Source organism: Triturus cristatus, chromosome 8 (assembly GCF_964204655.1).
Source record: "Triturus cristatus chromosome 8, aTriCri1.1, whole genome shotgun sequence".
In the NCBI taxonomy this organism is placed as follows: domain Eukaryota; kingdom Metazoa; phylum Chordata; class Amphibia; order Caudata; family Salamandridae; genus Triturus; species Triturus cristatus.
In genome coordinates, this window is record NC_140591.1 from 1,625,355,506 (window position 1) to 1,625,383,152 (window position 27,647).

A 27,647-nucleotide genomic window follows, 5' to 3' on the forward strand; every position below is an offset into this window, starting at 1 on the left:
TCTAGTAGGCTTTTCTGGAGGCAGAAAGGCCAAAAAAAACAGCCGATCTGTTCCCAGGGGAGGGGGCAGAAAAGTCTGCAAAATATTGTGCCCCTTTAGGAAGCGACCATTGCCCAAGGGGTCGCTTCCATTTCTTCAAAAAGAAATCCCTGGTGCCTAGTGGGGGCATTCCTGCTGCACAATCGCGACGCCATGCACGACCGTGCAGCAGGAATGCCCTGCAATGAGATATCAGCGGAGAGGAAAAACTCTTTCTTCTCCCCCAATAACTCAATGCATCCCATTCCCCCCCCCCCCCCACTCCCCTTCCCCCACTGGAGCAAGGAAACTCACCTGTTTCCTGCTGGACGCCTGGAAGCAAATGGCTTCCAGTGCGTCTGGCTGCTCCTGATGACGTCTCCGCGCGCTGTGCGCATTGACATCATGGGATTGCCTGGGGAGGGATCTGGAGTGGCAGCGGAAACTCATCCGCTGCATCCCACTTTGTGGCGGCTAGACTGGCTGCCCATGAGGGGAGTGCCATGGTGGGTGCCATGATGGAGCGGTTCTGTCATGACCACACGCCCACTGTGGCTCATGACAGAATCGCTCCGTTATGAGCACCGAAAGGTTTAAGGACAGCAACATATACAGATATTAGATCTGGCAATGCCAGCGTTGAGATGACTGAGCATGGGCTGATGCACTATGTAAAACACGTTTTGTTGTAATTCAAAAACTGGGGTTTAAACGGGATCAGTGGCAAACACACCTTTGCCCTACCACAGACGCAGAAATCTCCTGGTAAGGGCATTACTGGCGTCCAGAACAATCTTTCAACAAACGTCTGAATATACAGTCTCTTCATAATTGATAAGGCAGTTGTCTCTCATTCATTTGGCTATGTTGGTAATTGCGTTTCAGAAATTGGTTTTGGCTTTGGAGGAGTCCTCGGTGAGCGAGAGGATCAGTTAAGTGTCATCTGCATAGTATATTATGTTGTGTCCGTGGGATCTGACGACGTCTGCGAGGGGGGGTCAAGTAGATGTTGAACAGGGTAGGGCTGAGGGATGATCCTTGTGGCCTGCTGCATAGGATGTCTTTGGGTGCGAAGGTGAAGGGAGGCAGTCAGATGCTCTGTGTGCAACCTGTAAGGAAGGAGGTGATCCACTTGATGCCTGTATGCTGTAGAGTCTGTTGATGAGGGTGTTGTGGGAGACTCTGTCAAATGCTGCTTAGAGGTCGAGGAGTATCAGGGCCACCATTTCTTCATGGTCGAGGAGTGTTCTGACGTCGTCTGTGGTGGCAATCAACATGGTGTCCGTGCTGGGGTTGGCCCGGAATCCTGATTGAGAGGCGCCCAGAAGGTAATTTTGTTCCAGGAATTTGGTGAGCTGCTGGTTGATGGCTTTCTCGAGAACTTTGGCCGGGGAGTGTAGAATGGAGATTGTATGATAATTGTTTAGATCAGTGGGGTCAGCTGAGGCTTTCTTTAGAAGGGGGTCTGACGTCTGCATGCTGCCATCTGTCCGGGAAGGTTGCTGTGGAGATGCAGGTGTTGAGGATGTTGATGAGTTATGTGCTGATTGGGTTCATTGTGAGATTGTAGAGGTGGTGGGGGCAGGGGGCAGTGGGCACCCCAGAGTGGATAAAAGACATGATGGCTGAGGTGGTAAGGGCGGTGAGCGTTGGCTGGTGTTCGGTTAATGTCGTTGGGGCTGGCAGTGGCGGATTGAATGTTGAAAATGTTGTAGATGTTGGTGATCTTGCTGTGGAAGTAGTCTGAGAGGGTGTCGCAGAGTTCTTGGAAGGGGTGGATGGTGTTCTCTATGGCTGTCGGGTTGGAGAATTATTTGACTATCTTGAAGAGTTCCTTTGTATGGTTGGCTGCGTAGTTGATGCGGATGGTGATGGCTGCTTTTTTGGCTTCTTTGATGTGCTGTGATAGTTGCTGAGGGCTGTTTTGTGAGCTTCTCAGTCGGCGGGGTTCTCGGTGGTGGACCATTGTTTCTCCAGTTGATGGCAGTTGTGCTCTGTGGTCCTGAGTTCTGGGGTGTATCAGCTGGCATGGTATGAGTTTATGTTGGATTTTGTAGGTTTCAGTGGGGCGACTTAGTCGGTGATTCAAGTTCTGGATGGCCTGGTGGAGATCTGTTGAAGCCTTTGGTTGTAAGGTGGTGAGGGCCTATGACCACTGAGTTCCTGTGACCTTGCTCTAGCTGCGGTGGGAGAAGATCTCACACCTGGTGATGGTGTGCTGGGCATCGGTGATGGTGAAGTGTACAATGGTGTGGTCAGTCCAGGTGAGTTCTGTGGTGTGTCTCAATTTAATTCTGTCTCGGGGGTGAAAATGGGTCGAGTGTGTGTCCAGCTTTGTGCGTGGGTTCAGTGACCAGTTGGGTGAGGCTAATGTTGTCCACGTTCACCGGGAGGGTGATAGAGTTGGCGTCATCGATGTGGAAGTTGATGCCGCTGAGTAGGACGTAGTGGTGAGAGTCGATTGCTAGGTGGGGATGGGTTTGCAAAATGTTGCTCGGGGTCCCGGGGATCTGTAGATGAGGAAGCCTCATATTGTGGTCTTCATGTCAGTTTGCAGTAGAAAGTTGAGGTGTTAAGGGGCAGCAAGCAGCGCAGGGGCAGCAGGCTGGCACAGGGGCAGCAGGCAGCGCATGGGCAGCAGGCAGCGCAGGGGCAGGAACAGCAGGAAGTGCAGGGGCGGTGCGGTACAGTACCTTAAGCTGGAGGTCAGATGAAGAGGAGTGCAGGTGAGCTTTATCCTGCACAGGGAGGTGCAAAGTGACGACCAGTTGGCCCCGCCTCCAGGGATGCTGGGAGATGCAGTCCAGGCCGGCTGGCTGGTGTAGTTGAGTGGTGGGAGGGGGTGTAGAGGCGCTCTCTGACTGGTGCAAGCAGGAACAGGAGTGGAGACACCTCCCGAAATGAAGAGCCGAACGCGGCTTCCTAGTTGTATACTTGTCATTCTGTTGTGTCCAACTGATTCTGCTTTCCATTACCCCATAGAAAAAGAGAGCCATGGACTCACTGTTGAGAATATCAGGTTCACTGGCATGGATAGCAGCATCTACCTGTGCACTAATATTTTATCTACTGTCTTTCTATGTCAATCGGTTGAATGTGTCTAAGGCTCTTCCTTTTACTATTTTGCATCACCCAAAGCCTACAAGAAGCTGATTGCAGTGGAAGGCTTTGGCACTAAAAATAAGTAAAGTAGATGTAGAGGAATGTCCTTTGTGTGCTAAAAGATCTTTATGCCAGCACTGTACCCTCACCTTACGATAGGGAATGAGTGAAGTTCGATTTTCCCCTTCTTTAGTAACTTAAGAGTAATCAGTCTATATTTGATTAGTATGCCATTGACTTCTAGAAGCATTCATTTAGAATTCATTTTCTTTTCCTGCCATTCCCTTCCTCTAGCAGGCCTATTTAGTGTCCCACAAATGTCAGCCTTTCATTGTACAGCGAAAATTAGTTTTCTCTATTTGTTCTCTTCTGTTTCTGGATGCTTTATTTCATCTGACTTAGACCTGTTAAAGTAGTAAATGTATGAGAGAAATATTTCTAAGAAAATGCTGTATTATTTTCCCACAGATGTTTCTGACAAAGATTTGGTGGGGCAAGCTGTCTACAATTAATAGTACATTCACTGTCATCTTGTGTGTGCTGTTTTTACCATTGATTTACACTGATCTCGTCATCTTCAGGTAATATTCACATGTAAATTCCATTAACCTATTGTGAAGTGCCTTTGTGGCAACTGTTATTCTGGCAAAATTCTATAGAAGCAAAGTAATCTGCATTTTATTCAATATAGACAATCTTCCTAAATGTATATGCTGAGTTTCACAACCCATGTATATTAGTATGTGCAGCTCGAGCATGCCTTGCTGACTTACTCCCTAGACGTAACAAGATTACCTGAGTCCCCTATAGAGTAGGTTCCTGACGGAATACCTAAAAAAGGGTGCCATATCTTGGTGACATTAAAATGTCAGCTCGCAAATTTTGGAATCTATAACATTTCAGAATAAAAAAAGGTAAAGGGTAAAGTTGATTCATACCACAAAATGTATAAGCACATGTGTGCATATTTGTCTGTGTGTGTGTGTGTATGTGTCAGAAGTTCCTCCTGGTGAAGATGGAAGTATGAACTCCTCGGGATCTGAACGTTGCACAGTAGGTCCACCTCTTGATACCCCCAATTCAGATAATAAACACAGAATTTTAGGCTGATCAAGCGAGGGAAGGGATAAGAAGGGAACAGCAGGGAAGAAGGTGAAGAACCTGAAAGAAGAAATAAAAGAAGAATTAACCAATATGTTTATGTCTACTATAAATTCTCACTAATAGGAACACATCACATACCTCAATAAAACACAGGGTTATTGTTCACTTCTTCCACACAATCAGCTGATTTCCCCCATTGGCTAGTTTCTCTATCTCTTAAACCACAAAGAAGAAAAAACATGAATAATCGCACATATCATGGCCATAAACAAAACAGGTTATCATGCGCAGCTCTCTCTTCAAACATACCCAAAAATACATGGTAATCTTTGTAAAACAAATATCGGTAGAAGCCTTCAAAGTCAAGCAAATAAGGTTTTCACACAACTGTAGTTTCTGGACGAATAAGAGCAAACAGGTGAACCATTGTCTATGAGCAGGAAGTAAGTTCACTCAATGAACCTTCACAGTCCACTACGAGTGAGGTTGTTCCTTTCTAGAGTGGAACAGTAGTTCAGTATATCAGCACAAACAAAAATAGATGAAAGAAAATAAAGTGAACCACAACAGGTTAATTCCACATCTGCTCAATAGCGGCTTTTGGAAGTTATCAGAAAGAGCTTGAATGGCATCTGGAAAAAGGGACCAAGCTATATAAGCAAACACGGTACCTTTGTACTCTAAGTGCTGTCTTCCAGTGTTCAGACAGCGGTTGTCCGCAAAGGATTCTGTAGGTAGTAACACAACTCCCTTCCTCATGGGAGGAGGCGGAGCCCTGTATCTCCTCCCGATAGAAAGGCCAACAATTCCCACAGACGAACAGGAAACTGGTTCTCACCCTCCTCACCCCGCAACCATGTACAAACTAGCGGGGCTGACCACAGGAGACATCACAGAAGATTCCATCAAAGAGCATGATCAAAAACTCAAAGACCAAACTGCAACGAATTACGCACGCCAGCCGGCGAGCATCTCGCCTATTTATCCCCATCCGATTGGACGTGGCCAAACTACATGCCTCCCATTGCTTCATGGGAATTGTAGTTTAGTTATAGGTAATAATTAAATCTCAACACGTAATGTGCCCTGTAAGGCGTCCTTGCGTACTCTTCGCAGGCGCCATGCTGTTATTTCCCGACAGTAAATCCTCCTCCCAGGGCTTCCTAGGACCCGGTTTAAAAGGATGTCGCACGTGGAAAGCTCGCACAATCCTCAGAGCCTGAACATTGGTACAGGGTTCACACAAATCGTCCTCAGCCGTGTATCCCTTCCAAGACACTAAATACCACAGTAGACTCTTGCGGTATTTAAGAATCCTCGAGGCTCCCCACTTCGTGTTCCATCTGTTCATCAGTCATGACCTGCGGAACCGCTTTCCGTTTAGAGTGACCTGCAGGTTTCAGCAAACTACAGTGAAAGGACGGGTAAATCCTCATAGTGATGGGCTTCAGTTTATACACCACAGGGTTAATCTGCTTAACCACAGTTTGAGGACCTATGAACCTATAGTGAAAAACACTACGAAGGTTGAAATGTATGTTTTTAGTGGACAACCACTTTTTGTCCCCACCTGAGAATTAGGTCCTTCCCTACGTCGTTTTTTGTATTGCATCTTTGCATGATTCAGATGAACTTGTATCTTTTTGTGAACATTACTTAGTTCACGAATCCATGCTCCCACGGACGGCACCACCACATGTGAAGCTGGGAGAGGAACAGGAAGGATCCATGGATGGAATCCATAATTGGCGATCAACTGAGACACCCCGATTGCACTATGCACTGCGTTGTTGTATGCACGTTCAGCCATCCATAACAGATCCACCCATGATTCCTCGGCGTCTTCCGCATAACATCGCAGATGTTTCTTTAGCGGTTGATTGAGCCTTTCGGTTTGCAGATCCGTTTGCTGATGGAAACTTGTGGACAGAGCAGAAGAGATTTGCAAAGTTTTACACCAGGATTACCAAAACCTCGCTGTAAACTGTGGATCTCTGTCCGAAATGATCACTTCTGGTAAGCCATGTAATCAAACCACATTTTGTAACATTAACTGTGCTGATTGCCCTGCAGTAGGTTAGGTGGGATCACCACCAGAATAGCTGTATACCCTTGATTCTTGGGTAATCCTGTGATGAAATCAATGCTTATGCTCTTCCATGGCTGATCTGGGGTAGGCAGAGGTATCAGTTGTCCTGTGGGTTTAGCAGTACTCCCCTTAGCTCTAACACACACACATACCACAGTTCATGATCCATTTCCGCACCTCTTTTACTATGGATACCCACCAGAGGTAGCGCTGAGGAAGCTCCAATGTCTTTGTAGATCCAGGATGGCCTGCCATCTTAGCTTCATGACACCATTTGAATGCTTTTGACTGAGTTTCTTTAGTGAGTAAGAACAACCAATTCCTATAAAAGGCATCCCTAGTTTGAGACTCTGTTGAACACCTTGAGAGGCCCAAGAATTCCGGGTAGAAGATGGTTTCGCTTTTTAACTTCATCCGGGAATGTATGGTGAGTGTACACAACACCTTCCACGGTTGTATGATTGTTTCCATTGTTGCTTCTTGCAAACTAACGTCTTCAGACTGTCTGGACAAGGCATCCGCCTTTCTGTTCTCAGTACCTGGCTGATAGGTGACGATGAAATCATAATCAGCAACAAAAAACATCCAGCGCATCTGTCTTGGAAGGATTTTGTTATAGCCAACAGTTCCTTCTCAGCTATAGTATAGTTCATTTCTGCGGGATTCATCTTTTTAGACAGGTATGCTATGGGGTGGAGTTGACCAGTGTTTTTGTCCCGTTGTGACAATATTGCACCAACAGCCACATTAAATGCATACACTTCCACTATAAAAGGTGCTTCTGGGTTGCCATGGCCAAAGTATTGGAACAGCGTGTTTTGAAAACCCTATCAAACTTAATCGAGGAACTCCAGGTGCGACAGGCAGGTTTCAGGGCTCACCACAGCACAGAGCTGGTAATGCTGGCAGTGGTGGACGAACACAGACTTACGGCCGACAGCAGGAAGCCATGCGCGTGGGTCCTATTAGCCCTATCCGCGGCAATGGATACGGTTAATCATGAACAACTATTGTTGTAGGTTTTAGAGCTGGGCATCCATGGGCTGGCACATCAGTGGATTTTGTCCTTCCTGTCAGGCAGCTCCCAAAGGATCCAATGGCCGATCGGGTGTCCAACATCGGTGCATTAACGTGCGGAGTCCCACAGGGGTCAGCACTGTCCCCCCTTCTCTTCAACATCTATCTCGAGCGCCTGGTGGCTGCTTTGGCCCGCATGGAGTGCCAAGTATTCAATTACTCCGATGACACGCAATTATTCATCCAGATCGACAACTTCTTCCTGACCCACGCATGCATGCAAAACATACTCGGGTACACAGTCAATGTCAGGGTTGTCCAACCCCAATTCAGAAAAACATTGTTGAAAAACACCGTAAGATTCAAATCAACAGGAAGAATAGGGAAGACTAAGGACCAATGTAAAAGATGGCCCAAGACTAATGCTAAGATGGCCGCCAAGGATTTCCTTTTAGGACAGCGTGTTGGCGCTCTAGTGTTTACCCGCAATCAGGCAGATCCAGGTGAGGCGCCCGCTCTGTGGCGCACTTCACCTGAGCATTGAGGGAGAGTAGGCTGCTGAAGGTCGTCGCGGAGTTTTCTCAGGAAAAGACTTCGTCACACCTAGCACGCCTTTTCCCCGTTCCAGAGTTTCCTGAGGAGAACGTTTGAGGAGAGCTTCGAGCCAGTCCATGAAGATTCATGTTCATAGAAGAGTGCGGTAAGACTGTTCCGTGAGGAACAGTGGAATGCGCACTAGTCTTTAGATAAGGTGTTGTTTAGACCTCGACGCAGTAGTAGAGAAAACGCTAAGAGGTTTAGCCAACAACATTTTCTGAGTAGATATCAGCGGAGAATTTAGCCTAGCTGGTAATACGAGAGAGAAGCAAGTAATTACAACCACAATCTTACAAGGCACGCTTATGGAGAAATTGTAAGAAGTAAATTCGCATAGACTTTTCCAGAACGAAATTCATTCTGCAACCCAAGGAGTAAACAGTAAAATATTCATCTGCAGAGTGCAACAAAATATTAGAAGGAGTAGCAAGCAAAGGACACTTACTTAACAGAATCCCAATTACCGCCCAGCTGTAAACTCCATAGGTGAGGAACCAGAAGAGTAGAAATAGAATTAGAAAAGAGAAAATTCAAATAGGGAAAATTAACTCACACTATCACTTCAGTTACAGCACATTGAAGCAAGAAAAGAAAAAGTGAAAAGAGAACAAAGATACACAACAGAAGAGAGGCAAGGGTCACACACAGACAGGGTAGGTAATCCAGTGAAGGTCCTAAAATAGCGAGAGAGAGAAGTAAACAGACTTAGGACTAATTGTGTTACTTATATTTACAGTCTATAAGCTGTCGCGCTAGCCAGAAGAAGACAAGAAAAAGAACTCAGAAGAAAGAAAAAGACGCAGCAGTGTGGCCGTCTCTTCTCTGTCCAATTCCCCTTTCCCCCCCTGGGTTTGTTTGGCACTCGCGCAAATACTGTGCGGTGCTGAAGAATCTGGGAGGGGCATTGGGAGCTTACGACGTTCTGCTCCTGTGCATTGACTCGAGTCAGCGGTTTGACAGAGTGAAGTGCCCACGTTGTAATAGCACCTGAGCAGAATGGCGGAAGGTTTGGATTTGAAGAAACTAGGGGAAATTTTGGAAGGTATACAAAGGGAGTTAATCACAGTTCGGGAAGAGAACGGAGAGATTAAAAAAGAAACTACAGATTTGGCCCACAAAGTGAGTGGTATCATGTCCGGACCTAGTGTAAGTTTTCCAGTTCCACAAGAAGGGAATCTTAGTGACACTGCAGCTCCCCACCCCAAGATAACAACTCAAGTTATTCATTCTTTGTCTCCGGTAATTCCGTTGGCACCTCCTGAGCGTTTTGGAGGAGATCCCCAGCAGGCTCAAGTGTTCATAACACAGTGCACTCCACACTTCATGTGTCGTCCAGCAGTTTTCCCTGATGCGCAGTCTCAAGTGGCTTTTATGTTGTCGTATTTAAGCGGGGATGCGGCGTCCTGGTCAATGCCCTTGGTGACCCGAAATGACCCAATTTTATACGATCTGGAGGAGTTCAAGAAAGAATTTCTTCGAATATTCGACCGACGAAGGGTTTCACAAGCTACCGACAACGAACTTTTGGAAATAAGACAAGGCAATCGAGACTTGGTGGCTTACTTGGCCCAGTTCAATAAGCTAGTAGTAGAGACTGAATGGCCAGAGAATAAAAGAGCTGCAGTATTCTATCGAGGCTTAAAAGATGAACTGAAGGATGCCTTAGCTCAAGTGCCCAACAGACCCACAGAGATTTCGGCGCTAATAGATTTGGTGTTAGAAATTGACTTCCGTCAAAGTGAAAGGAGAGGAGAGAGAAAGAAGGAGTATCGTCCTAGTGTACCGAGATTTGATAGAATCAGAACCGAAGGGAACAAGGATGGTGATTTAGCCAAGGGAGGGGAGCCAATGCAAATTGGAACCATTCGAGGTCCTCTCTCTAAGGAAGAGAAGGAGAGGCGAAGAGTGAACAAACAATGTCTATATTGTGGAAATGGGGGACATTTTGTTCGTAATTGCCCCAAGAAACCCAAACAATCACCGGCGGAAAACGCCATGCACCACCAGTAAATGGAGTTGGACTGGTGGTCGCAGAATCAAAGACAACTCCAGAAGCACATACCCTGGCTAATACCCTGCAATCCGCATCTCCACATATGGTGTTAATGATGACTTTGCGGTTCCGTGAAAAGGTGTTAACACAAGTCACTGTCATGATCGATTCAGGGGCCACGGGCAACTTTTGTGATCTTAAGTTCGCTGAAAAGATCGGATTGAAGGCCATCAAGAAAGAGAAGAGTGAAGCAGTGCGAGCTGTAGATGGGACGAATCTCTCATCGGGACCCATAGTGAGTCACACGGAGCCTGTAGAGTTAGAATCTGAAGAAGGTCATTTAGAAGTTTTGGAATTCAATTTAATTGATGCTCCACAGTTTCAGTTGATTCTCGGTCTCCCATGGCTAACTGAGCATAATCCCACCATTGATTGGGGGGCACGAACAATAGCCTTGAATTCAAGTTATTGCCAGTCAAATTGCAACCGGGGATGTAAAAGAAATCGAGAGAAGACGTCGGCCTATCATTTGAGTGAAAAGGAGACAACCATTTGTGTGATAAGCACCATTAAACTACCCGAAGAATACAATGAATTTCAGGATGTTTTTAACGAAATGGAGGCGGAAAGGCTCCCTCCGCATAGAGACTACGATTGTAAAATAGATCTAGAACCCGGGTCCAACCTTCCCTGCAGTAGAATCTATGCTTTGACTGAGCGAGAAGATGAGCATTTGAAGAAGTACATACAAAGATATCTAGAGAATGGATTCATTAGACCATCCCAATCGCCGGTCTCATCTCCATTATTTTTTATTCCTAAGAAGAACGGAGAATTGAGAACGTGCATAGATTACAGGGCGATCAATCGTATTACCATCAAGAATCGTTATCCATTGCCTCTCATACCTGTGCTCTTGGACCAAGTGAAAGAAGCAAGATTTTACACAAAACTAGATTTGAGAGGGGCTTACCATCTTGTCAGAATTCGTGAAGGAGACGAATGGAAGACAGCATTCCGGACCAAACATGGGCTGTATGAGTACCAAGTTATGCCTTATGGATTGTGCAACGCCCCAGCCGCCTTTCAACATTTCATAAATGATGTTTTGAAGGAGTTCATAGATCAAAGTGCTATAGTATATATAGATGATATACTGATTTATTCTGACACCGAAGAAGAACATAAGGTGCATGTTAAGAAAATCCTACAGAAATTACGAGAAAACAGCTTGTTTGTCAAGTTGGAGAAGTGCGCTTTCAATGTAACTACAGTGGAATTTTTGGGGTTTGTGCTGGCACCAAGCGGAATAACCATGGATGGAAATAAGATCAAGGCCGTCATCGATTGGGAAACTCCTAAGTCAGTGAAAGAAATTCAAAGTTTCATTGGGTTCGCGAACTTCTATAGGAGGTTCATACAAGACTTCTCCAAGAAGTTAATCCCCATTACAAGACTGTTAAAAAAGGGGGTTCAATTTGAATGGTCAAAGGAAGCAGAAGAGGCATTCCTACAACTAAAGAAAGACTTTACAACAGCACCAATCTTACTCCATCCTGATCCTTCTGAGCCCTTCTTCGTAGAAACTGATGCGTCGAATTTGGCCTTGGGAGGAGTATTGTCTCAAAGACACAAGACAACAGGGCAATTGCATCCAGTAGCCTTCCGTTCTAGAAAATTGACACCAGCTGAGATAAATTATACAATCACCGAAAAGGAGTTGTTAGCCATCAAGGATGCTTTTAAGGATTGGAGACATTATTTGATGGGAGCCAGGCATGTGGTCACTGTGTATACAGATCACCGGAATTTGAAATTTTTAAAGTCAGCCAGAACGTTAACCCCCAGGCAATTGCGATGGTCATTGTATTTTGCAGATTTTGACTTCGTAATAACCTTTCGACCAGGATTACAGAATGGTAAGGCCGATGCCCTATCCAGATTGGGTACCGAAGGAATCTTGGAAGAGGTCAAGGATCAAGCTATTATCCCAGCAGAGAGGCTGGTAGGAGCGATCTTACAGGAAACCCAGGAGAAGGAGAATCTGAATGCAATGACTTTGGTGGAAATGAAAGACTGGTTGGAAGGAGATTCAAGGCGAGAAATTCGTGAAGGTTTACCATATCACGATGGGGCCCTATACTTGCCCACACCAGAAATGCAGCAGAAGTCCTTGAGGGAATGCCATGATAGCATTTTGGCAGGTCATAAGGGCATGACGAAGACTGAAGAATTGGTGAGAAGACGATTTTGGTGGCCGGACGTGAGAAAAGATATACGACAGTATGTAGCCACATGTGAGATCTGCGCTAGGGGAAAATCGGACCGGCAAGCACCTCAAGGGTTATTGCGACCCTTACCCACACCACCTTACCCCTGGCATACTGTAACTCTAGATTTAATTGTAGATTTGCCATCGAGTCAGGGGTTTGACACAATATTAGTCTGTGTGGATGCCTTTACCAAGATGGCACATTTTGTGCCTCTAAAGGGTGTACCAACAGCTAAAACCTTAGCACATACTTTTAGTCAGAATATTGTTCGAGCACATGGGATTCCTAAGGTTTTAATATAAGACCGGGGTTCTCAGTTTTTGTCCCATTTCTGGAAGGCCTTCACCCAAAAATTGAACATAGAAACTCGATATTCCACTAGTTATCATCCTGAATCTGATGGGCAGACTGAGCGTGCTAATCAAGAATTAGAGCAGTATCTAAGACTATGTTTGTTAGATCAAGAGGGAGACTGGCCAGATTACCTGTGGGCCGCAGAGTTTGCACATAATAACGCTAAGAACATGTCCACTGGTTATTCCCCTTTTTATTTGAACTCGGGTAGGCACCCCCATCATGCATTAAGTTTTCAGGAAGTGGACGTTCCAGCAGTTACAGATTTAGTTGAACACCTGACACGAGTGCATAGCCTAGCCACAAAAAATCTAACCAAAGCAAAAGAAAACTACAAACACTATGCTGATAAAAAGAGAAGGAGGGAGCCTGAGTTACAGGAAGGTGATAGGGTTTGGCTGAATACAAGAAATTTGAAACTAAAAGGGGTCAGGAAGTTTCAACCAAGATTCATAGGTCCCTATCAAATAGACAAAAAATTGAGTACCCTGAACTATCAATTAAGGTTGCCCAAAGGATTGCGCATACATCCAGTATTTCATGTTTCTCTATTAAAAAAGACCTTGAGTGGGTCCCGGATCAACAAACCTCCCAAACCAATTCAAACTGAGATAGGTGAGGAGTTTGAAGTACTGCAGATAGTGGATTCTAAGTTGCGGAAGGGTAAACTGTACTACCTGCTAGATTGGAAAGGTTATGGCCCCGAGGAAAGGTCTTGGGTGTTGTCCTCAGACATTCATGCCTCTCGATTGATTAAGGAGTTCCACCGTAGATTCCCCAAAAAACCCAAGCAGAAGGGAAGCTCTTTGAGGGAGAGTACTGTCAGGGTTGTCCAACCCCAATTCAGAAAAACATTGTTGAAAAACACCGTAAGATTCAAATCAACAGGAAGAATAGGGAAGGCTAAGGACCAATGTAAAAGATGGCCCAAGACTAATGCTAAGATGGCCGCCAAGGATTTCCTTTTAGGACAGCGTGTTGGCGCTCTAGTGTTTACCCGCAATCAGGCAGATCCAGGTGAAGCGCCCGCTCTGTGGCGCACTTCACCTGAGCATTGAGGGAGAGTAGGCTGCTGAAGGTCGTCGCGGAGTTTTCTCAGGAAAAGACTTCGTCACACCTAGCACGCCTTTTCCCCGTTCCAGAGTTTCCTGAGGAGAACGTTTGAGGAGAGCTTCGAGCCAGTCCATGAAGATTCATGTTCATAGAAGAGTGCGGTAAGACTGTTCCGTGAGGAACAGTGGAATGCGCACTAGTCTTTAGATAAGGTGTTGTTTAGACCTCGACGCAGTAGTAGAGAAAACGCTAAGAGGTTTAGCCAACGACATTTTCTGAGTAGATATCAGCGGAGAATTTAGCCTAGCTGGTAATACGAGAGAGAAGCAAGTAATTACAACCACAATCTTACAAGGCACGCTTATGGAGAAATTGTAAGAAGTAAATTCGCATAGACTTTTCCAGAACGAAATTCATTCTGCAACCCAAGGAGTAAACAGTAAAATATTCATCTGCAGAGTGCAACAAAATATTAGAAGGAGTAGCAAGCAAAGGACACTTACTTAACAGAATCCCAATTACCGCCCAGCTGTAAACTCCATAGGTGAGGAACCAGAAGAGTAGAAATAGAATTAGAAAAGAGAAAATTCAAATAGGGAAAATTAACTCACACTATCACTTCAGTTACAGCACATTGAAGCAAGAAAAGAAAAAGTGAAAAGAGAACAAAGATACACAACAGAAGAGAGGCAAGGGTCACACACAGACAGGGTAGGTAATCCAGTGAAGGTCCTAAAATAGCGAGAGAGAGAAGTAAACAGACTTAGGACTAATTGTGTTACTTATATTTACAGTCTATAAGCTGTCGCGCTAGCCAGAAGAAGACAAGAAAAAGAACTCAGAAGAAAGAAAAAGACGCAGCAGTGTGGCCGTCTCTTCTCTGTCCAATTCCCCTCCCCCCCCTGGGTTTGTTTGGCACTCGCGCAAATACTGTGCGGTGCTGAAGAATCTGGGAGGGGCATTGGGAGCTTACGACGTTCTGCTCCTGTGCATTGACTCGAGTCAGCGGTTTGACAGTCAAAAGGATGATAGCCAACTCACTCAAAATTAATCCTGACAAAACCAAGATACTGGCCATTATCACTGGAAACAACCCATGGAGCGACCTTTTTTGGCCACAAGAGTTGGGTACCACCCCCACACCAGTCCCAGTCATAAAAAAACTCGACATAAAAATAGATGCCAAGCTCTCCGTGTCGACCCAGGTGTTCACCGTGGTGGGGACATGTGTAGGCTTACTGAGACATCTGCAGAGACTTGCCCCCCCTCCTCTCATTTACTGCACTACAGATGGCCGTGTCGGTAATGATCGTGTCACGGTTGGACTATGGCAACGCTCTGTACATTGGCCTCCCTGAGAAGCTGCTTACCAAACTCCAAGTTGCCATGAATGATGCAGCTAGACTAATCTTCAGGCTCCCAAGACAGGCACATGCCACCCCCCTACTGCAGCAGCTGCACTGGCTCCCTATCAAACAGAGAGCTAGGTATAAAGGTCTTTGTAAAGCCCACAAAGCTATCCATGGCCGGGCCCCAGTTTACATTAAAGAGCGTCTTAAAAACTATGTGCCAGGACGTGCCCTTCGATCATCTGAAGCAGGCCTATTGGCCTGCCTGCGCTTCAGTACGACCTTCAAAGGAGGCAGAGCCTTTTCTGTAGTGATTCCTCAACTGTGGAACAGGCTGCCGGAAAACCTTCGTAGGGAACCTACCCATCCTCCCATTTAGGAAGAAACGTAAGATGCTTCTTTTTACTGAAGCCTGAGGCACAACCTAGGCCAAGTCTTGTGCATGTACATGCTGATCCTGGTGAGGTTTAGTCTCTCTCTCTCATAGCGCTAAGAGACCTGTCGGTGAACATGTGCTCTATAAGTTCCAATTAACAATAACAATACTGGTGCTGAAGTGAATGCTTGCTTTAAAAAACTGAAGACTTCCGTGGCTTCGCCAGACCACACAAAAGGGACCCCTATTCTCAACAACCTAGTGTGAGGGGCCACAACCTGCGAAAACTGATGTATGAACCTCCTATAATAGTTTGCAAAACCCAAACAGTAATGCACATCTTTCACACTGCGTGGTTCAGGCCATTCTTGCACCGCTTGTACCTTTCGTTCCACCATACGAAACCCAGCAGGGCACAACGTGACCCCTAGAAATTTCACTTCCAACACATGAAACTCACATTTGCATAACTTGCAAAACAAATGGTGTTGTCTGGGTTTCTCCAACACTAAAACCACATGTATCCTCTGCTCTTTCTCATCAGCCGAGTATATCAGAATATCGTAGATATGCACGACCACAAACTTATCCAAATACTCCATTAACACCTCATTTAGGAAATATTGAAATGCCGCTGGCGCATTACACAGGCCGAATGCCATGACTGTATACTCAAAAAAACAGTATCAGGTTTCAAAGGCAGTCTTCCATTCGTCCCCAGCACTCATTCTCACCAGATGGTATGCTGCTCGTAAATCCAACTTTGTATAGATTTTTGCTTCTTTGACTTGTTCCAATAAGACAGAGATCAAAGGGAGAGGGTACCTGTTCTAACTGTGTTTTTGTTTAACATACGAAAGTCAATTCAGATACGCAACTCACCATTTGTTTTAGAAATGAAGAAAAGAGGAGAAGCAGCAGGAGATCGAGAAGGTCCGATGAATCCTATGGAAGTGTAGTGGTCTAAATAGTCTTTCAAATGTTTTGTTTCTGGCTCCAACAAAGCCTTAACCCTAAACCATTCAAGAAGGTAAAGTAGCTTTAGGAACCAGATCTATTTAGCAATCATATTCCTGATGAGGGGGCAGTGTCTCTGCTTGACTCTTATTAAACACATCCCCATAATCCCCATAACAACTGGGTAACACAATCTCCTTCTCGGCTGCAGTTGCTATCAAAAACGGAGGTACTGCTGCTAAGGACTGTACATGAGAGTCTAGAAAACAATCTGACTGGCAATCCTCAGAGAGAAACTCTATGGTTTTCGTTTTCCAATCCATTAAAGGGTTATGCAACCTAAGCCAAGGCATACCCAATATTACTTCGTACTGCGTGGCTTCAATGATATTTAAAGCAATGGTTCTACATGTCTGTGCTCTCTGTCTCGTATCATTAAAGTAACCGGTGTGGTTTGTTCGGTGATAAGGTAGGACTTTAATGGCTCCCCATCCACCGCTAAAACCCTTTCGGGAACTGCTCTAGTTACTCTAGGAAGAGATAACTTCTGCACCAAAGCAGCATCAATAAAGTTCCCAGTGGCTCCTGAGTCTATCATGGCTTCTATTTGCTGTCAGATGTTGTCAACCTGCAGATCTACTGGCACCAATATATGTGACTCAGTTTCTTCCCCGAGGTGAGCTGCTAACAACAGTACTTTCCATTCAGAGTCACGGACCAGTATAACCTGAGGGTCGCTATTTGATGGAAGAACCGACACAGCTAGATTCTTTTTCGTGTATTTCTGTGATTGTGTTTTGGGTATCTTGAGACATTCTCTGACATAATGTCTCTTTTTACTACAATACACGCATAATCCCTATTATCTACGCGTCTCTCTCTCCTCCTTGGTAAGAGGCGCCCATACAGCTCCTACCTCCATAGGCTCCGAAACAGTCTCACTATTCCCTGCAGGCTTGCAATATGTTCTATCGTACATACCCCCTGACCTCTCGCTTCTCCTTTTCGCACCTGCCCTCTCCGTCAATCTATGATCAAGGCGTAACGTCAAATTCATTAAATCTTTACAGTTTGTTGGCTGTGGTTCAATTTGCGCTAAGGTATCATTCATGTTCTCCCGCAGTCCCTGATAGTGCAATGACTTTCTTTTTTCCTCCGGCCAAACTGCCTCAGCAACTAAACAGGTAAAAGATCTGTCTTCCCTTGTCGCAATTCTAGCAGCTCCCGGTAAGCGCTAAACGTGGTAGCTCTCCTATCGAATACTCCTTCGAATTCAGACCAAATAGCATTCCAATCCTATAGCACCGCATCATTGTTCTCAACTAATGTAACCACCCAATTGGCCGCATCACCTGCCAAATAGGAGATGGCAAATGCTACTCTTGAGTGGTTTTTGGAGAAGGCAGCAGGTTTACATGAGAAATGTAACATGATCGGTGTTAAAAATACGTGCACCTTATGAGAATCACCAATGAACCTCTTAGGGGAAGCTAAAGGTATATGCGGGGGTGCATAGCGCCGAGACACCCACGGGTATTTGCGCGCTCTATAAATTGCTTAAAACATAAACATGTACTCTGCATCTTCTCTACTTCATCTTTAAGGGCGTCGATTTCTGCTCTGGAATTGACTAGTTCCTGTTGAACCGCTTCTAATGCCTGAAGGACATCATTCATGGTGGCCATGATTATGAAACGCACAGACTAGGAGGAGTTAAAATTCGTGGGTGCATAATTCTGTCAGAACTTCCTCCTGGTGAAGATGGAAGTATGAACTCCTCGGGGTCTGAACGCTGCACAGTAGGTCCACCTCTTGATACCCCCAATTCAGATAATAAACACAGAATTTTAGGCTGATCAAGCGAGGGAAGGGATAAGAAGGGAACAGCAGGGAAAAAGGAGAAGAACCTAAAAGAAGAAATAAAAGAAGAATTAACCAATATGTTTATGTCTACTATAAATTCTCACTAATAGGAACGCATCACATACCTCAATAAAACACAGGGTGATTGTTCACTTCTTCCAACACACTCAGCTGATTTCCCCCATTGGCTAGTTTCTCTATCTCTTAAACCACAAAGAAGAAAAAACATGAATAATCGCACATATCATGGCCATTAACAAAACAGGTTATCATGCGCAGCTCTCTCTTCAAACATACCCAAAAATACATGGTAATCTTGGTAAAACAAATATCGGTAGTAGCCTTCAAAGTCAAGCAAATAAGGTTTTCACACAACTGTAGTTTCTGGACGAATAAGAGCAAACAGGTGAACCATTGTCTATGAGCAGGAAGTAAGTTCACTCGATGAACCTTCACAGTCCACTACGAGTGAGGTTGTTCCTTTCTAGAGTGGAACAGTAGTTCAGTATATCAGCACAAACAAAAATAGATGAAAGAAAATAAAGTGAACCACACCAGGTTTATTCCACATCTGCTCAATAGCGGCTTTTGGAAGTTGTCAGAAAGAGCTTGAATGGCATCTGGAAAAAGGAACCAAGCTATATAAGCAAACACAGTACCTTCGTACTCTAAGTGCTGTCTTCCAGTGTTCAGACAGCGGTTGTCCGCAAAGGATTCTGTAGGTAGTAACACAACTCCCTTCCTCATGGGAGGAGGCGGAGCCCTGTATCTCCTCCCGATAGAAAGGCCAACAATTCCCACAGATGAACAGGAAACTGGTTCACACCCTCCTCACCCCACAACCATGTACAAACCAGCGGGGCTGACCACAGGAGACATCACAGAAGATTCCATCAAAGAGCATGATCAAAAACTCGAAGACCAAACTGCAACGAATTACGCACGCCACCCGGCGAGCATCTCGCCTATTTATCCCCATCCGTTTGGACGCGGCCAAACTACATGCCTCCTATTGCTTCATGGGAATTGTAGTTTAGTTATAGGAAATAATTAAATCTCAACACGTAATGTGCCCTGTAAGGCGTCCTTGCGTACTCTTCGCAGGCGCCATGCTGTTATTTCTCTACAGTACATCCTCCTCCCACGGCTTCCTAGGACCCGGTTTAAAAGGATGTCGCACGTGGAAAGCTCGCACAATCCTCAGAGCCTGAACATTGGTACAGGGTTCACACAAATCGTCCTCAGCCATGTATCCCTTCCAAGACACCAAATACCACAGTAGACTCTTGCGGTATTTAAGAATCCTCGAGGCTTCCCACTTCGTGTTCCATCTGCTCATCAGTCATGACCTGCGGAACCGCTTTCCGTTTAGAGTGACCTGCAGGTTTCAGCAAACTACAATGAAAGGACGGGTGAATCCTCATAGTGATGGGCTTCAGTTTATACACCACAGGGTTTATCTGCTTAACCACAGTTTAAGGACCTATGAACCTATAGCGAAAAACACTACGAAGGTTGAAATGTATGTTTTTAGCGGACAACCACTTTTTGTCCCCAACCTGAGAATTAGGTCCTTCCCTACGTCGTTTTTTGTATTGCATCTTTGCATGATTCAGATGAACTTGTATCTTTTTGTGAACATTACTTAGTTCACGAATCCATGCTCCCACGGACCGCACCACCACATGTGAAGCAGGGAGAGTAACAGGAAGGATCTGTGGATGGAATCCATAGTTGGCGATCAACTGAGACACCCCGATTGCACTATGCACTGCGTTGTTGTATGCACGTTCAGCCATCCATAGCAGATCCACCCATGATTCCTCGGCGTCTTCCGCATAACATCGCAGATGTTTCTTTAGCGTTTGATTGAGCCTTTCGGTTTGCAGATCCGTTTGCGGATGGAAACTTGTGGACAGAGCAGAAGAGATTTGCAAAGTTTTACACCAGGATTACCAAAACCTCGCTGTAAACTGTGGATCTCTGTCCGAAATTATCACTTCTGGTAAGCCATGTAATTAAACCACATTTTGTAACATTAACTGTGCTGATTGCCCTGCCGTAGGTTAGGTGGGATCACCACCAGAATAGCTGTATACCCTTGATTCTTGGGTAATCCTGTGATGAAATCAAGGCTTATGCTCTTCCATGGCTGATCTGGGGTAGGCAGAGGTAGCAGTTGTCCTGTGGGTTTAGCAGTACTCCCCTTAGCTCTAGCACACACACACCAGTTCATGATCCATTTCCGCACCTCTTTTACTATGGATACCCACCAGAAGTAGCACTGAGGAAGCTCCAATGTCTTTGTAGATCCAGGATGGCCTGCCATCTTAGCTTCATGACACCATTTGAATGCTTTTGACTGAGTTTCTTTAGTGAGTAAGAACAACCAATTCCTATAAAAGGCATCCCTAGTTTGAGACTCTGTTGAACACCTTGAGAGGCCCAAGAATTCCAGGTAGAAGATGGTTTCGCTTTTTAACTTCATCCGGGAATGTATGGTGAGTGTACACAACACCTTCCACGGTTGAATGATTGTTTCCATTGTTGCTTCTTGCAAACTAATGTCTTCAGACTGTCTGGACAAGGCATCCGCCTTTCTGTTCTCAGTACCTGGCTGATAGGTGACATTGAAATCATAATCAGCAAAAAAAACATCCAGCGCATCTGTCTTTGGGTCAGCTGTCATGCAGTTCTCATAAATTGCAGGTTCCTATGATCTAAATATACCGTGATGGTGTGTCTTGCCCCCCACGGGTGCTGTCTCCATTCTTGGAAGGATTTTGTTATAGCCAACAGTTCCTTCTCAGCTATAGTATAGTTCATTTCTGCGGGATTCAACTTTTTACACAGGTATGCTATGGGGTGGAGTTGACCAGTGTTTTTGTCCCTTTGTGACAATATTGCACCAACAGCCACATTAAATGCATCCACTTCCACTATAAAAGGTGCTTCTGGGTTGGCATGGCCAAAGTATTGGAACAGCGTGTTTTGAAAACCCTATCAAACTTCATCGAGGAACTCCAGGTGCGACAGGCAGGTTTCAGGGCTCACCACAGCACAGAGCTGGTAATGCTGGCAGTGGTGGACGAACACAGACTTACGGCCGACAGCAGGAAGCCATGCGCCTGGGTCCTATTAGACCTATCCGCGGCAATGGATACGGTTAATCATGAAAAACTATTGTTGTAGGTTTTAGAGCTGGGCATCCATGGGCTGGCACATCAGTGGGTTTTGTCCTTCCTGTCAGCCAGCTCCCAAAGGATCCAATGGCCGATCGGGTGTCCAACATCGGTGCATTAACGTGCGGAGTCCCACAGGGGTCAGCACTGTCCCCCCTTCTCTTCAACATCTATCTCGAGCGCCTGGTGGCTGCTCTGGCCCGCATGGAGTGGCAAGTATTGAATTACTCCGATGACACGCAATTATTCATCCAGATCGACAACTTCTTCCTGACCCACGCATGCATGCAAAACATACTCGGGTACACGGTCAAAAGGATGATAGCCAACTCACTCAAAATTAATCCTGACAAAACCAAGATACTGGCCATTATCACTGGAAACAACCCATGGAGCGACCTTTTTTGGCCACAAGAGTTGGGTACCACCCCCACGCCAGTCCCAGTCATAAAAAAACTCGACATAAAAATAGATGCCAACCTCTCCATGTCGACCCAGGTGTCCACCGTGGTGGAGACATGTGTAGGCTTACTGAGACATCTGCAGAGACTTGCCCCCCCTCCTCTCATTTACTGCACTACAGATGGCCGTGTCGGCAATGATCGTGTCACGGTTGGACTATGGCAACGCTCTGTACATTGGCCTCCCTGAGAAGCTGCTTACCAAACTCCAAGTTGCCATGAATGATGCAGCTAGACTAATCTTCAGGCTCCCAAGACAGGCACATGCCACCCCCCTACTGCAGCAGCTGCACTGGCTCCCTATCAAACAGAGAGCCAGGTATAAAGGTCTTTGTAAAGCCCACAAAGCTATCCATGGCCGGGCCCCAGTTTACATTAAAGAGCGTCTTAAAAACTATGTGCCAGGACGTGCCCTTCGATCATCTGAAGCAGGCCTATTGGCCTGCCTGCGCTTCAGTACGACCTTCAAAGGAGGCAGAGCCTTTTCTGTAGTGATCCCTCAACTGTGGAACAGGCTGCCGGAAAACCTTCGTAGGGAACCTACCCATCCTCCCATTTAGGAAGAAACGTAAGATGCTTATTTTTACTGAAGCCTGAGGCACAACCTAGGCCAAGTCTTGTGCATGTACATGCTGATCCTGGTGAGGTTTAGTCTCTCTCTCTCATAGCGCTAAGAGACCTGTCGGTGAACATGCGCTCTATAAGTTCCAATTAACAATAACAATACTGGTGCTGAAGTGAATGCTTGCTTTAAAGAACTGAAGACTTCCGTGGCTTCGCCAGACCACACAAAAGGGACCCCTATTCTCAACAACCTATTGTGAGGGGCCACAACCTGCGTAAACTGATGTATGAACCTCATATAATAGGTTGCAAAACCCAAAAAGCATTGCACATCTTTCACACTGCGTGGTTCAGGCCATTCTTGCACCGCTTGTACCTTTCGTTCCATCATACGAAACCCAGCAGGGCACAACATGACCCCTAGAAATTTCACTTCCAACACATGAAACTCACATTTGCATAACTTGCAAAACAAATGGTGTTGTCTGAGTTTCTCCAACACTAAAACCACATATATCCTGTGCTCTTTCTCATCAGCCGAGTATATCAGAATATCGTAGATATACACGACCACAAACTTATCCAAATACTCCATTAACACCTCATTTAGGAAATATTGAAATGCCGCTGGCGCATTACACAGGCCGAATGCCATGACTGTATACTCAAAAAATCTGTATCAGGTTTCAAAGGCAGTCTTCCATTCGTCCCCAGCTCTCATTCTCACCAGATGGTATGTTGCTCGTAAATCCAACTTTGTATAGATTTTTGCTTCTTTGACTTGTTCCAATAAGACAGAGATCAAAGGGAGAGGGTACCTGTTCTAACTGTGTTTTTGTTTAACATACGAAAGTCAATACAGGTACGCAACTCACCATTTGTTTTAGAAATTAAGAAAAGAGGAAAAGCAGCAGGAGAATGAAAGGTCCGATGAATCCTATGGAAGTGTAGTGGTCTAAATAGTCTTTCAAATGTTTTGTTTCTGGCTCCGACAAAGCATTAACCCTAAACCCTACAAGAAGGTAAAGTAGCTCTAGGAACCAGATCTATTTAGCAATCATATTCCTGATGTGGGGGCAGTGTCTCTGCTTGACTCTTATTAAACACATCCCCATAATCCCCATAACAACTGGGTAACACAATCTCCTTCTCGGCTGCAGTTGCTATCAAAAACGGAGGTACTGCTGCTAAGGACTGTACATGAGAGTCTAGAAAACAATCTGACTGCTAATCCTCAGAGTGAAACTCTATGGTTTTTGTTTTCCAATCCATTAAAGGGTTATGCAACCTAAGCCAAGGCATACCCAATATTACTTCATACTGCGTGGCTTCAATGATATTTAAACCAATGGTTCTACATGTCTGTGCTCTCTGTCTCGTATCATTAAAGTAACCGGTGTGGTTTGTTCGGTGATAAGGTCGGACTTTAATGGCTCCCCATCCACCACTAAAACCCTTTCGGGAACTGCTCTAGTTACTCTAGGAAGAGATAACTTCTGCACCAAAGCAGCATCAATAAAGTTCCCAGTGGCTCCTGAGTCTATCATGGCTTCTATTTGCTGTCAGATGTTGTCAACCTGCAGATCTACTGGCACCAATATATGTGACTCAGTTTCTTCCCCGAGGTGAGCTGCTAACAACAGTACTTTCCATTCAGAGTCACGGACCAGTATAACCTGAGGGTCGCTATTTGATGGAAGAACCGACACAGCTAGATTCTTGTTCGTGTATTTCTGTGATTGTGTTTTGGGTATCTTGAGACATTCTCTGACATAATGTCCTTTTTTACTACAATACACGCATAATCCCTATTATCTACGCGTCTCTCTCTCCTCCTTGGTAAGAGGCGCCCATACAGCTCCTACCTCCATAGGCTCCGAAACAGTCTCACTATTCCCTGCAGGCTTACAATATGTTCTATCGTACATACCCCCTGACCTCTCGCTTCTCCTTTCCGCACCCACCCTCTCCGTCAATCTATGATCAAGGCGTAATGTCAAATTCATTAAATCTGTACAGTTTGTTGGCTGTGGTTCAATTTGCGCTAAGGTATCATTCATGTTCTCCCGCAGTCCCTAATAGTACAATGACTTTCTTTTTTCCTCTGGCCAAACTGCCTCAGCAACTAAACAGGTAAAAGATCTGTCTTCCCTTGTCGCAATTCTAGCAGCTCCCGGTCAGCGCTAAACGTGGTAGCTCTCCTATCGAATACTCCTTCGAATTCAGACGAAATAGCATTCCAATCCGATAGCACCGTATCATTGTTCTTAACTAATGTAACCACCCAATTGGCCGCATCACCTGCCAAATAGGAGATGGCAAATGCTACTCCTGAGTGGTTGTTGGGGAAGGCAGCAGGTTTACATGAGAAATGTAACATGATCGGTGTTAAAAATACGTGCACCTTATGAGAATCACCAATGAACCTCTTAGGGGAAGCTAAAGGTATTTGCAGGGTGCAAAGCGCCGAGACACCCACGGGTATTTGCGCGCTCTATAAATTGCTCAAACATAAACATGTACTCTGCATTTTCTCTACTTCATCTTTAAGGGCGTCAATTTCTGCTCTGGAATTGACTAGTTCCTGTTGAACCGCTTCTAATGCCTGAAGGACATCATTCATGGTGGCTATGATTATGAAACGCACAGACTAGGAGGAGTTAAAATTTGTGGGTGCATAATTCTGTCAGAACTTCCTCCTGGTGAAGATGGAAGTATGAACTCCTCGGGATCCGAACGTTGCAGAGTAGGTCCACCTCTTGATACCCCAATTCAGATAATAAACACAGAATTTTAGGTTGATCAAGCGAGGGAAGGGATAAGAAGGGAACAGCAGGGAAGAATGAGAAGAACCTGAAAGAAGAAATAAAAGAAGAATTAACCAATATGTTTATGTCTGCTATAAATTCTCACTAATAGGAACACATCCCATACCTCAATAAAACACAGGGTGATTGTTCACTTCTTCCACACAATCAGCTGGTTTCCCCCATTGGCTAGTTTCTCTATCTCTTAAACCGCAAAAAAAGAAAAAACATGAATAATCTCACATATCATGGCCATAAACAAAACAGGTTATCATGCGCAGCTCTCTCTTCAAACATACCCAAAAATACATGGTAATCTTGGTAAAACAAATATCGGTAGAAGCCTTCAAAGTCAAGCAAATAAGGTTTTCACACAACTGTAGTTTCTGGACGAATAAGAGCAAACAGGTGAACCATTGTCTATGAGCAGGAAGTAAGTTCACTCGATGAACCTTCACAGTCCACTACGAGTGAGGTTGTTCCTTTCTAGAGTGGAACAGTAGTTCAGTATATCAGCACAAACAAAAATAGATGAAAGAAAATAAAGTGAACCACACCATGTTTATTCCACATCTGCTCAATAGCGGCTTTTGGAAGTTATCAGAAAGAGCTTTAATGGCATCTGGAAAAAGGAACCAAGCTATATAAACAAACAAGGTACCTTCATACTCTAAGCGCTGTCTTTCCGTGTTCAGACAGCAGTCGTCCGCAAAGGATTCTGTAGGGAGTAACACAACTCCCTTCCTCATGTGTGGAGGCAGAGCCCCATATCTCCTCCCGACAGAAAGGCCAACAACTCCCACAGACAAACAGGAAACTGGTTCTCTCCCTCCTCAACCCACAACCATGAGCAACCCAGCGGGGCTGACTGCAGGAGACATAACGGAAGACTCCATCAACGGGCACGATCAAAAACTCGAAGACCAAACTGCAACGAATTACGATGGCCAGCCAGCCAGCATCTTGCGTATTTATCTGCATCCGATTGGACGCGGCCAAACTACATGTCCCCCCCCCCCATTGCTTCATGGGAATTGTAGTTTACTTATAGGAAATAACTGAATCGTAACACGTAATATACCCTGTCAGGCGTCCTTGCGTACTCTTCGTAGGCGCCATGCTGCTGTTTCCTGACAGTATGTGTGTATGTATATAATATGTTGCTCGAGTGGTAAAAGTGGTAAAAGGCTTTTGTCATTTTACAGCTCTGCATGGATGGTGGCATTGGGCTAATCCTAGGCTTAAAGACTTTGCTGTTGAAATGGCAAAAGACTTAGGGCCTGATTTAGATCTTTGCGGACAGGTTACCCTGTCACACTGGTGACGGATATCCCGTCTTCCGAAATATAAATCCCATAGGATATTATGGGATTTAAATTTTGGCAGACAGTATATCTGTCACCTTTGTGATGGAGTAAACCCGTCCGCCAAGGTCTAAATTGGGCTCTCTGTCCCTTTCTAGCTCAGGGTGGATGGCACTGTTCTAACCCTCTGCTTAAAAACCTTGACACATTTGAAGTTTGCAGATTCAGAGTGTCGCAGGTGTTGTAGTGTGCTCTCCACCTAACCTTGAGAACAACCCAGAGTTCTCTGATATATATATATATCCAAAAAAATCCAAATATAGTCCCCAACTGTCACCAGGCAACAAAATTGACTCTTTCTCTGAAATAATTATGAATGAAATTGATAAAATCCATAAAACAAGGAACAACAAAACCAGGGAAAATGTCTCCAAAAAAGAAAGTCAAGCAATTCACAACCTGGCAAACAATCCCAACATTATTATAAAACCGGCTGATAAGGGCGGCAACATCGTGATTCTCAACACCAGGGACTACGTAGAAGAAGCCTATCGCCAATTAAGTGATACTGAGAAATATGCTAAACTCACCAACAATCCCATTTTTAAAATGCTTCAGGAGGTTGAAAAGAACCTGAATGAGTGGCATGAACACAACCTACTCAACATTGAGGAAAAGAAATTTCTACTCAAAGAAAATCCAACAATTCCCACGATATATTTTCTGCCGAAAATACACAAAACACTGATCAAACCACCAGGGAGACCAATCGTATCCTCTTGTGATTCAATATATGAGAACATCTCGATGTATATTGACCGGTATCTCGCACCTCTAGTAAGAAACTTGTCTTCATACATTCAAGACACGAGTGATTTTTTACGGATTTTGGCTAACACATCGTGGAACCCCAACTACCTCATGGCAACCATAGATGTAGTATCGTTGTACACTTCCATAGAACACACCATTGGCCTGAATGCTTGTGCCTACTTTTTACGTCAAAAGAGCATACATGAACTGGAACACTCAGCCATGTTATTGACCATGATTGAAATCTGTCTAAAGAATAATATATTTCTTTTCAATCATCAACTGTACCATCAATTATGTGGCTGTGCCATGGGAATTTCCTTTTCGCCCAATTACGCTAACCTCACAATGGGATGGTGGGAGAAGAAATA

At 45.0% G+C, this 27,647-nt stretch overlaps 1 protein-coding gene across 1 annotated transcript in view; it reads left to right on the forward strand.

Annotated features, from left to right (window-relative positions):
- Window positions 1-27,647, forward strand: part of LOC146808453 (transient receptor potential cation channel subfamily M member 2-like) — a 2,757,229-nt gene that overhangs the window by 1,408,082 nt on the left and 1,321,500 nt on the right. The window contains exon 16 of the mRNA XM_085623562.1: window positions 3,589-3,701. Coding sequence (XP_085479688.1) covers window positions 3,589-3,701 — 113 coding nt within the window. The remainder of the gene's footprint in view (window positions 1-3,588; window positions 3,702-27,647) is intronic.